Source organism: Cardiocondyla obscurior, linkage group LG05 (genome assembly GCF_019399895.1).
Source record: "Cardiocondyla obscurior isolate alpha-2009 linkage group LG05, Cobs3.1, whole genome shotgun sequence".
NCBI classification, from domain to species: Eukaryota; Metazoa; Arthropoda; class Insecta; order Hymenoptera; family Formicidae; genus Cardiocondyla; species Cardiocondyla obscurior.
This window is the reverse complement of record NC_091868.1, coordinates 8,557,927-8,570,208: the sequence shown is the minus strand read 5'-3', so window position 1 is coordinate 8,570,208 and position 12,282 is coordinate 8,557,927. Positions and strand designations below refer to the sequence as shown.

The 12,282-nt window shown below is 32.0% G+C and overlaps 2 protein-coding genes across 2 annotated transcripts; both read right to left on the bottom strand.

Annotated features, from left to right (window-relative positions):
* Nucleotides 1-1,145: 1,145 nt before the first annotated feature.
* On the bottom strand, nt 1,146-5,554 carry Holn1 (CD2 antigen cytoplasmic tail-binding protein 2 homolog holn1). Its single transcript, XM_070656644.1, has 8 exons — nt 5,423-5,554; nt 3,550-3,793; nt 3,102-3,245; nt 2,816-2,979; nt 2,548-2,725; nt 2,291-2,478; nt 2,122-2,233; nt 1,146-2,033 (listed from the first exon to the last, which is right to left on the bottom strand). Exons 3-8 carry the CDS (start codon nt 3,238-3,240, stop codon nt 1,801-1,803), a joined length of 1,014 nt encoding a protein of 337 aa, XP_070512745.1. The 5' UTR covers nt 3,241-3,245; nt 3,550-3,793; nt 5,423-5,554; the 3' UTR covers nt 1,146-1,800.
* Als2 (Amyotrophic lateral sclerosis 2) lies at nt 5,476-12,282 on the bottom strand. Its single transcript, XM_070656579.1, has 15 exons — nt 12,203-12,282; nt 11,344-12,119; nt 9,881-11,203; nt 9,236-9,805; nt 8,757-9,126; nt 8,434-8,635; nt 8,181-8,361; nt 7,748-7,914; nt 7,515-7,624; nt 7,222-7,433; nt 6,578-7,135; nt 6,320-6,496; nt 5,959-6,121; nt 5,693-5,875; nt 5,476-5,615 (listed from the first exon to the last, which is right to left on the bottom strand). Exons 2-15 carry the CDS (start codon nt 11,682-11,684, stop codon nt 5,568-5,570), a joined length of 4,605 nt encoding a protein of 1,534 aa, XP_070512680.1. The 5' UTR covers nt 11,685-12,119; nt 12,203-12,282; the 3' UTR covers nt 5,476-5,567.

Here is a 12,282-nt window from a genome sequence, read left to right as displayed (position 1 = left end):
TTCAACGTTGTAACGACCTCATTATTATCGCCTTCGTGATTTATATTGGGAAAAAAGCCCGCGGAGTAAAAGAGACTTCGTTTTTCACGCCAATAAATCACGACGTACCCTCACGTGCGTCGACGTCCATATGCGAGTGTCCATTTTACTTGGTCCCTTGTGTGGTATGCATGTGTGTGCGTGTCTCATAATGCCTGCATGTGTAATGCTCACCGCATTTTTTGGTAACATAGTCATACTTAGGACTTATCCTCGTCCCGTAAAGGGAACGATTTCTCTGTAGCTACCAAGAACGTGTCGATTCGTAATTTTTACTGTAAACTAGTCTAGAACACTTTGGACTTTGTACGTTTTACGTTTCACGCTTGAAATTCTCCTTTCAGGACGAGCTACGGATTTACACTTACGAAAATACGCGCGTGCACAGGACACGTCCCTAAACCTGCGGCTGCGTTCCACGCTTCGAGACTTTTGTAATTAATTCGCAATCGATATTTTTCACGGCAAAACTATCGAGAAATATTAAGTCTTCGTACCGTGAAAAATTAAAAATTAAAATGTGCCCCTTCGCGCTAAACCTTGCCAGTCGTTAGTACGCGTTAAAGTCTTGCGCTCCAATAAATTTTAAATGAACTTTAAGCGGAACTTTAATTAAAAGTTACGTTGTTTAATATTGCGTAATGAAAAATTACAGACGCGAATGGCAATTGATATAATATAAGTTGGTAATCACTAGAAAATAATTTACTCGATATTAATTGGAGAATCTCGGTGGAAGACGGCCACAAAATTGGGAATAGTTCCCCTGTGCGTGCAACATATACAAATCTGCGTATATTATATATTCATGCACACGTATACCGTCAGATGTTCGTATCTGAACGATTTTTGCGTGAATACATTTAAAGTAATATTTTAAGTAATTACGTATACAAAATTTCATATATTGCTAAGGAAAAAAAATGTTCAAAACATTTAATAAAATTATATTCAGTAAAAAAAAAAGAAAAAAAAACATCCTAACTGTCCGAGATATTTTACTTTTTGCTCCAAAAAAAAAAAAAAGCATTTTCCATCTGAAATGTACAAGATAACCACAAAAATCAAGGAAAAGAGAATTTTGCTCTACTAGACAAATAAAAATGTATAGCTCCACGGTACGGATTTATTTTAGGGATATAAAATCCTATTTAAAAATACCACGCTCCACGGACCATAAATTTCAACGACCCCATTCCCGTAGGAATGCGCAAGAAGTCTTTCTGAAGTATGAGTTTAGTTCCATCTTCATTTAAGTTGTAGGTAATTTTTAATAACGCACATAAAATGCACATGTGACAGAGTATCCTGTACGTGCAAAAAAAAGAAAACTGTTAACAATTAATTATAATTGGTCAAAAATAAATAGCAATAAATTATTTATAAATCAGTATTCAGTGATTGTAAATTATATAAATGTTTATCAATTGTAAAATATCTTACAAATTAATTAATTTTAAAACATTTCTATCTTCTTTGAAAAATCAGATTTTTTTTTATTTAAATGCAAGTATAAAGCTAAGCGTTAAAAAATATCGTGGGAATTTAAAAGTGTAGCTTTATTACATAAAAATTGTTGAAATATAGAATTATTATATATTTGAGCCATTTATAAATCACATTCTTTTTTATATCGTGATCTTTTAAATTTATATCGATCTTTTTCTATCTCATTATTGTGTAAAAATTTTACTGTGTTATATATAATACATTTACCTTTTACAGTAGTTTTGTGATTTGACAAATTATTAGATAGAAATGTCACAGGTAAAGTTCAAAGTCTACTCTAGCGGCATTATAAAATTGATTCTGTTGCCCAGTTCTTCTGACCCAAGCACCTTTTTTGAAATATCCCTCTTTTGCCCACGCCTGCATTTGCTGACTAGTATGGGGCCCATGTACTTCCGCGTTTTCATCTTGCGACCATTTCAGATCCCATGTTACGTTTTCCTCGAGAGACGTTTTATCTGCATTGCCTGCTTCTAGTGTTTTTCCTGTATCGTGTGTATATATGCATTATATGTATAGAAAAAGAAAAGTGATAACAATAATGTAAAAATATCATTAAGATGTATTATATACCACTTTCGGCGTCGTCTAACTTTGCTTTTTCTTTTTCATCAAAATCGTCAGCATACATATCTAGCTCTGCTTCTTTTTTCGAAGGATGCGCATGTTTATCTGCTTGTTTAATCTGCAAAAAAATTATTTCTTATAGTAAAAATAATATGAATACAGTATAGCCTTTTACCTTTTTTTTTATTTGCTCGTAACTTTCTTGATATATGTCCATGTTGCCAGTGCGCGTTAATAAGTCATTTGCCAGTTCTGTTAACTTTATTATGTTAACAGAATTTGGATCTTCTTCTTCTGCTTGTGTTTTAGATTCCTTTTTCTTTTTCCACCTTTCAGCAGTGGTCAATTTCTTTTTCCCTTTACCTGGAAACGAGACAATTTGTATTAACTCGTAATAATTTAAACATGTGTTTTATTAGTAATTTTATTTACCAAGTCTGCACAACGTCTTTGAAACGGTTTCACCAGGTTTAAGATACTCTAAAATTTGTTTATATAATGGAATGGGATCAAACATAATATTTCCTTCATCATCACTATCGCTATCTGCCAAACCGGGACTGTCACTCGATTTTTTATTTTTTTGTACATTAGTAGAACCAGGTTTGATCTATAAAAAAAAAGTAACAAAATTCTTTTACACACGAATTAATTAATTTTCACGAACAAACCTTACATTATACTTGGGCATTATATTTACCTGGACCCAATCAATATTGTCCAACCAGTTGTCCCTTATTTGTTTTTCTTTTTTCCACAAGTAATGACCATCTTTGTCAAAATGACCTTCTTCTAATTCTTCTTTCATATTAAATGCAGTAAAGCCAATATTTGCTTCTGGTGCCGAGGGTCCATCTTCTGTACCTGTGCACAAATATAATTCAACTTTTTCATAATGTTTCAGTCGTGTTAAATAATGTAGGAAATAAGAATTGGCAGTATAAATATGTCAATACATCTACATAACGTTATATAAATTTGAATACCTTCGAATTCATCTTCATTCATAACATTATAAGTATCCTCATTCACTTCGTCATCGTCTTCATCGGAATCCAATGAATTTTTGAGCGGTTGCTTATTAGATATATCCTCTACTATTTCATCAAATTTACGTTTAGACATGATGGCTACAACCAAATAAACCTTACATTAGAAAATAAAATTTTGCATCAAATAACAGTTACGTCATTATAATAAGTTTCGCGATGTAAATGGAGTAATTATCACATATGTACAGATCACACATGTCCAGATGTAAGGTATACATTCTAATTGTATATTTTTAGATATAAAAAATATTTTAAAGCATTCTCACGACAATTAGAGCACATACTTTTCTCAGGAACAATACAACAGTGTGTCTTATAACAAATTCACGTATAAGTTTAATTAATAATCTAAGAGGTTAGTTTACATTTAGGTTATATTTACCTGCGACGTAACTTTCAAATATCTGTTCCTTTTCCCGTTACGCACCGTACTTTGCACACCAAATAACTCGTTTACAATTATGACGCACTTAAAATTTATCGTAATTAAAAACTCCGAAATAACATCACTGTGACAAGCCGACCGAGCAGACTGCTCCAGTTTTGCTTGTTCAATCCCATTCAATCCCACGGTCCGCCTCTTCAGAATTTCCACGTAATCGCGCATGTGCCGAGCGAAAAGTTCACTGAAATAAAAAATTAATCGTAGCAAACATTTCTTTTTTGCAAACAGAGGAAAATATGTATTCTCATGCATTCGAAATATTTTATTCGTTTACAATGACGATGAATAAACAATTGTTATTAGTAACATATATATCAAGTCTGATAATGCGTTTTTTATCTTACATTACAAACAATGGAACACTGTCAAAATTGTTAAAAAATTTATAGTACAGGTATACATATATTATTCCATGTTCTAGGACTTTCGGATATTCGGAATGTTTGTGACGCTAAAAAATAAATTCTTTTTACAAATTAACCAATACGTTTTGAACGCTGCATATTCGAGAATTATAATATTTGATCTCTTACATTATGCTTGATGCTAGCTATTTGATTTCGCATTTTTGACTTGAACGAACGTATTGCAAAATGCGCAGAACATATTGGAAATAATTGTTGTATGTACATTTATGATATATTAATCCGATAGAGCTCGTGTTAAATGAGCTCCTTCGGATTAATATAAAGAATATATTTCAGGTACACGCTAGTTATTAGGAAATGTTTCATTTAACTAATATCACATATAAATATAATAAAAATAAAGTAAGAGATAATTTGTAGAATGCATATAACCGCGCAGTTAAATAATAATTATAAATAAAACTGTGAATTCGATTTTTTTTTTAATACGATACAATTACATAATATATGCACGCTTTGAAATAATTTTAAGTAATTTAAACAAGTACTTAAAGTTATCGTAAATATCTTTTATATAACTATAATTTAAATTTTAATATATATATATATATATATATATATATATATATATATATATATATATCTGTATTAATTCTATGATATTACTTAAGTCATACATATATTATACTATTATATATCTCTTACAGTATTATACATACATATTTATATATATTTTTTAAATAGATTGTGTATATGAAATTTGTTAACAGATATCTAGTACATATTCTTAGAAATTACAAGATAGAAATATACTTTTTATATGAATTATAATAGAAACAGTTTGTTAAATTATTTAACGAGAATTATTTTCTATCTTTCTTCGATTATATTCATCTGTATTACAGTACCATGTATTACGATATACAACCATCTATAAATAATGATAAATAATTCCGGAAATCGATATTAAAATAATTATGCTTGTTGCAAATTGTATAAAAGAGAATTATTCTATTAAAGGTTATATATTTACAAATTAGGAAATAATTACGATATATAAATCTTAAATAATTCTTTAAGCGTTTCTGTGTGTAACATTGTAATGTAAAGAAAATGTACAATGTATCAATAAAAATAAATTTTTATCACAATATTGAGCTATGCATTTCTATAGTTTTTAAATGCACGGTATCTTTAGATAATAATTGGAAATACTGAAATTTACTTTACGTTGTACGTACATATACGTATATATGTTCAAGCATTATTATAAAATATTGAATTAACTAATAATAATTATCTTTCAATAATAAATTTATATTATTTTTATCGTATTTGTCTTTGGCTCTACATAATGAAGATGTTAAAGCCCGAATTGTACATTAGGATTTACATCCTAAATGCAAATTATCACTTTTGTTTAATATAATAGAAATACATACTTTTCGTGTTTAATTTTTATCTTATGGCTCCGTTCATCATACTCGCGTTATATGTTTTATAAATGTAATTTTGTTCTCTTCCTCTCAAACATACACGTGTATATTGATCATTTAATTGTACCATGTATTTGTTAGAACATAGTTCTTAATCGCCCATGTTCGTTTTTTCTTGTAATATCTGATAATAACATGCCTGAAATAAAAAAATTAATTTATAAAGTTAATTTGTTAAGAAGTTCTTTAAATATTACAATTATAATTATATCTAACCTTAAGTGTCGTGAACATAATACCAAGTTCTCCATTTTGCAAATATGATTCCATGAAATCTTCAATAAAATGTATTTCGCTTCCCAATTGTAACACACTAGCACGCACTACAACGAAACTAAACACTGGAAATAGTTCATCCATTGTCCATAAATACGTAGATCCTAATTGTTTTTGTACTGCCTATTATTAATTGGAGTAAAAACATATTAATTTATGTAGACGCGTTAGAAATTGCAATATCAATATAATCTACGTATGCTTACTTGTGTCATTTGTTCGAATGTATTTTTTACTACTAATAATTTTTCTAAAGATGAAAAGGTTGTTTTAAGCTGTTGTAAAGTTTCTATAGCCTCGCTAAAGTATGGTTCGCGTGGTAATGAATTGTCTGAAATGTTTAATACATTCGTAGTCTTCCAGAATTTCCTGTAATTTTGTCAAAGAATACGAGAAATTATAAAAAATAAATACAATTTTTTTATAAACTTATATTTGGGAGTTAGCGGGAGGAAGCGTGAGATATATCGATCGATCAGCGGGATAGTTGATAGATCGCCCTGTGACGCTTTTTGGTAGAGACGGGCAATTCAAGCGTTATTTCTTATATTTAAACATACTACTTACTGATCAATTTCCAGGAAGGCCATCAAAGTTATATCAGGCTGCTTATTCCACTTCATTAATCTTTCCCAGTATGCATCATCTTCCTTTTTATTATGTAATGCGTATAATACAAAAAGTGCCGAATGTACACGTGGCAGTAATATCGGATGAAGTATTGCAGCAGCACTTATAACTTGTCTAAAAGTAAATATCTTTAAATTAAAATGCATTACTAATTTAAAAACTTTAAACGTAATTTCTATTTCACTCGATACTTACTCTTCTTCGCCATCAGTTTCAAGAACATATTCTTTACCACAACGTGGTAAAGCCGGGAATAAAAGAAGCACAATTTCATATATTCTTACAGTGATGCTGTGAAGCTCCGATACCGCATGGCTAAGTAACAACGGATGTACTCTTACTCCACCATAAGTAGCTGTGTATACTGTAGCTATTTCTGTCAAAAGAGCGCCCAGTGGATGATGAGGACTTTCGAAAGCTTTAACTAAATACTTATGAACTTCGTTATAAGTCTGACTGGTAAGTTTATCTCGTCCAAAACCTGGTATCTTATCCAGCTGATCGATCGTTTCGCTGTTTTTTTCTTTTGCAGTTTTTAAAACACTGGTAGATAATTTTTTTCGTTGTAATGTTTTTTGATGAGATTTTGTTATTATACTAGCAACATTTTGCCACACTTTTTGCGTTTCTATAGACTTGTCATTGTAACTGGAGTTTTTAGTAACTGGTTCCGATACACCAAGTTGTTGATAACACTGTTTAAATATCGCTTTCCACTTTTGATCCGAAGACACACACAGTTTTCCGAAAGATCTAACACAAACAATAAAAATAATATAGAAAGTAATTTAAATTAATTAATACGAATATTATACTAGTATAGTATTAGTGAAACTTACGCTGGTTTCAAATTAGGCTGAGCAGTTCCACTAGCTTTATTCATATGTAATGTGGCAACAACTTTGACGCCTTCATTCCATGCACCATTCATGTTACCTTCTAATTTATCGCCACTTCGAAATGTTAATGTACCTTTTCCACAAAATATTCCTGCCGACTTAAACTCACCTTCATAATGAGTGCCATCTTCGAATACCATTACTCCATAACCCTGTAATGGATAATATTAAAATCAATAATTTACATCTTAAAAAAAAGTTTCGTATAAAGGAAAGTTTAAATGTGCAATTACTGTTAAAACGTCTTGCGTAAAAACGCCTTCATAATAAATCCCATCAAGTGTCACAATTAAGCCATTACCGTGTTTCATACCATTACTCCATGACCCGAGATATTTTTCACCTGTAATTCAATTATTAATAATATATGTGTAATTAGGATATTATAATTAACAGAAAATTATGTAAAATTGCTATCGTATTATTTTTTTCAGAATAAGTATATAATTATATGTATATGAATTACCTGTCATTATATCGTCCATTATTCCGTAACCTTGTTTAACACCGGCAGCCCATTCTCCGATGTAAACTGATGCAACTGATGCCATAAAGTGGCCTTCTTTTTTGACACCATGGCCATGAGGTAATCCATCTTTAAAGTATCCCTCATAAAAATCTCCGTTAGAGTATCTAAAATATTATAAAAATTAATTTTTTATTAATCCAATCTTCAAAAAACCGCGTCAAATTGAATCAAATTTTTTATTGACACTTTTTTGCGATGCAGATTGCATTCTTAAGAAAGAATAGAAAATAACGTGCGCGAAACTTTATAATATGTAGTAATTTATAAATTAAGGATTATAAAAAAAGTTTATGTATATAATATATTAATCGTTTTATAAAATAATAAATTTAATAACTGCATAAAAATATTTTAAAGAAATAATTCTTACTTCATGGTTCCATATCCATTTTGTTGACCGTCTTTCCACTGGCCTTCGTATACACCTTGCGTTAGAATTTCCATTTTTCCGCTACCATGAATAATACCTTTATGAAATTGGCCTGTGTACGTACGACCGTCAGACCATTCCAACGTGCCAGAACCATGTGGCTTACCATTCAACCAACGTCCTATAAATTTATGATACGTGAGCTGGCGTAAAATTATTTTGTATAAATAATTTTTATATAATTTTTACAAACCAGTATATTTTGCATCTTTAAAAACGCTATGTTTTATGAAAGTAAATGAGCTTGATCGTGCTAATGGAGGTACATTTCCGATCACTCTTTGTAAACTGCATTTGATGGTATTCTGTAGAGCATGTAACCAATCATTGCGCTCAGAAGGAGTAGGAGTATATAATACAAAATTATCTTCCGGTGCAATAATCGATACAGCATTCTAAAAAAAAAAAAAAAATATATATATATATATATATATATAATTATTTAAATATATTTGCTATTAAAGAAATTTTTATTATTATAAGACAGTGTAATAAATAAAGTTATTAGTTTTATACCTGCACACTTTCGGAGTCTGGTAAGAGTTCTACCCATAACGTTCGGAGTGGATGGATCGTATGCGTAGCGCCAGTTACATGTATGAAAATATCTGTTAATAAAATAAACCAGTGCGATGAAAATCTACCAGAATTAATTATTGATAGCGGATATGTTCTTGATTCTCGAATAAGTCTTCTATTGGGAGATCTCAAAGATTCTCCTAATTTGCCAGAATTTTCCCAAAACAATTTTGTAGCTTCCGCTTCTTTTTGACGTTTATCTTGTTCATCGTGTACTTGTTCCCATTTTACAAGAGCTTCTTGTAATCGTTCAACACCCATTTTTGTGCCATTACTTTTTATTAAATTATGAATCATATTCTTGTACCTATAAAATATACATGTATTATTTACATAAATTATCGTAAAATGCCATTATATTCAAAATTAATATGACAATAAATAATTTGCAATAAAATTTAAACATATAAATTTACCTGTTTAATTTACATAAAGGATGCTGTAATGCCAATGTTATAGTAATTTCATTGCTATGTTTTTTTACATCATTAATTTTTAAATTACGCACAAATAAATTTGATACGATTTGTGGCACTTCAATGAGTTTTGCAATATGTATAAAACCACCCAGAGATATAACATCGCAAATAGCATTTAAATAATATTTATATACTGTAATAAATTCTTCTATATTGGCAACGATTGTTACTTCATACGCTTCTCCAATGTGATTAAAATAATCCCACAAACTCATGACATTTAAAACACTAAAGTGCATCAGTTCTACGTAACAGCGACATAATGTTTCGTACACATTGGCTTCATGAGTCACGCCGCTTTTCTTTTGAAACGGTTTGATGAGATTTTGATAAACGATCAACATTTCCTCCAGGAAAATTTGATCGTTTATCAAATCTTCCGACACATTTATTGCAGGTTCATTTATCACAGAACAACAACTGTATTGCCCAGAACTAAAAACTTCTCTCGGACTGTTTGATTCATTCTTACTTTGTATGTCAAGTTGAAACATATCGCCAACTTTACTGAAATTGCAACATATTTATAAATAAAAATAAAATCGTCGATCAAAAAAAAAAATTTTTATTTTAGATAGTTACCTCGATTGTCCCATAAAATATAAACCGTGATGCATCATTACTAAACTATGAAAATTGCCGGCTGTCATATCGATAGCTCTCTCGTTGGAAGATAATTTTGTGGAAAATAACTGAGGAGCGCTTTGATCTATTGTAGTGTGCAAAGCGACCTGTTTAAAGTTGTTACGGCCCCATGCAAATACTCTGCCGTCCAGTGTTAAAGCAAGCACATGGAAGGCACCGCAAGAAATTTTTTTAATACCAGTGTGACTAAGCTTTGTTACTAGTACTGGCCTCGGCCGTTTAATAATATCTCCCGTTCCCAATTGTCCGTATTGCACGTCACCCCAGGTCCAGAGTTCTGTCGCCAATAAATTGCTGCCGGAACGAGATAATGTATTAATTCTTTCATTCAAACCGTGTTGAGATAATTCGTGTTCAGAGGAGCCAGTGCTCGATGACCAAGGAAATTCTTCGCAACGTAAGCTCAGTGTTAGACTGGTTGCAGTAGGCTTTATAAAAGTATCTCCTGATTCTTCTAAGTTTTCATTGCTATCGGCTTTACATTCGGTTATATCGGAACTACCGCTCATATGCCTAGATAATGTTACAACTTTACCTCCTACATTTTTAACTCCTTCATACACTAAGTTTGCCATATTTGAAACATTTTGTTTAATTAATCTAGTTGACCGATCAACACTTTCCATAGGTATGTCTTCCTTGACGCTTCCATAAGACGAAACCCAAGATAATTGTCTAGTTAAAAATTGCCGAGCAGTTTCTGTATTTATAAATATAACATTTCTTTTTTCATCTTTATCGGAATTTATTAAATTATTTAGACCTTCCTCGCCGTTTTCCACGATGTCAGACGACTGTTCCTTCTTGTCCATTTCTGGCAAAGAAATGTGTTCTTTACTGGCAGTAGACAGAGCACTGATGGAATTTGTTGAACGATCCTCGCTAAACTGCTGTGCTTGAAGGCCAGTGAGACATGTATCTGAAGATGTTACACTTCCAGGACTCAACATAATATTATTAAGACATTGTGGACAAGAATTAACAAAGACTTCCTCTTCAAACTCATTCTCACTATCTGTGTCATCTTTCAAAAGTTTAGTAGTTTTTCTTACCGTAGCCACATTAAAATTAGAACCACAAGCAATCTCAGATACTGTTCTTCCCTCAAAAAATTTTACTTTTTTTGGCTCAGCACTATTTATGTCTATTTGTGGCTGATTGCCACTGGCCCATAATTGTCCATTATCTGTAACATATAATGCTGCTTGATCATTAACTGCTACAAATTTTACTTTTACTACTTCATTATCTTCCTTGTATCTGCAAATAAAAGAAAATATGTTTTAATAAGAAATAAAAAAAATATAAAAAATATAAAAAATATAAAAAAACAAAATATAAAAAATATAAAAACAGACGTATTAACTTATTAATAATGACATATTCTATGACAAACGTACCCGTGGCTACAATATTTGACTTCCTCCTTGAGAATGATTGAATCTATGACACTCATGTCCTGAGGATTTACTTTCATAACACGCCCGCTAGTATTCACGACGAACAAGTGCTCGGAGTTGGCTGCCAGGTCAATGACGTCGAATTGGGCCCGCTTGAAGACGAGCGCGGGGGAGGCGTCCTCGTGATGAGTCACCTCCCCGTGGTAGAGGCTGTTGGTCGTGGTCGCTACGAAAATGTGATCCCGGACGGTGACGAGCTTGCACACGACGCCGTTCGGCTTGTCGCTGAACGAGAAAGACAATCTGTCGCCGCCCCGCCATAGATACATGTGTTTATCCATCTCACCGTGCGTATGGCCTGACAGATAAAGCGATCGGCCTAACCTACGAAAGACTCGCCCTACGAATCTTCGCAATAACTACCAGCGATTAGCGGTACTCGATCGTCATATTATTTGCAATAACGTGTCCCCTGTTAGACACTTCCGTAAACGTATCACGAGGGATTTGCAGGGCGGCATGATCGAACGTGTGACTTTTTTATTGCAACCAACATCCGGCACGGTATACTGTACACCACAATGTATGAATTGATACTGATATCAGCTGCAGAGATGTTATTTTGTGAGAACTCTCTCACGGGGGGGGAACAACTCCGTGCGCATGCACAGCGCTAACGTCATAGCAAAATGTTGGCCGCTGCCGACGTATTCATGGTAGTCAAGTGAAGAGCGATTCTTTGCAGTTATCTCGTTGATATTCTCGTAATGAATCAGCTACAGATGCAACAAAATAAAAAAAAAATTTATTATCAATTATATGAAACTATTTTATCAAAGAAAAAAAAAATAAATCTTACTCTTTCTCCGCAGCAATCTTTTCTTCTTTCATATTTCCTTTTCTCTCGGTGCTCTGACGTTACCTTTTTCCCCGATCCCG

Coding starts and splice junctions, on each gene's coding strand:
- Holn1 (XM_070656644.1), bottom strand. CDS start 3,240: ATGTCTAAACGTAAATTTGATGAAATAGTAGAGGATATATCTAATAAG. Junction 2,726..2,815: donor ACAATATTGATTGGGTCCAG/GTAAATATAATG, acceptor TTTTTTTTATAG/ATCAAACCTGGTTCTACTAA. Junction 2,034..2,121: donor GTTAGACGACGCCGAAAGTG/GTATATAATACA, acceptor CACACGATACAG/GAAAAACACTAGAAGCAGGC.
- Als2 (XM_070656579.1), bottom strand. CDS start 11,684: ATGGATAAACACATGTATCTATGGCGGGGCGGCGACAGATTGTCTTTC. Junction 7,625..7,747: donor AATGGACGATATAATGACAG/GTAATTCATATA, acceptor ATTGAATTACAG/GTGAAAAATATCTCGGGTCA. Junction 6,122..6,319: donor GCCTTCCTGGAAATTGATCA/GTAAGTAGTATG, acceptor ACAAAATTACAG/GAAATTCTGGAAGACTACGA.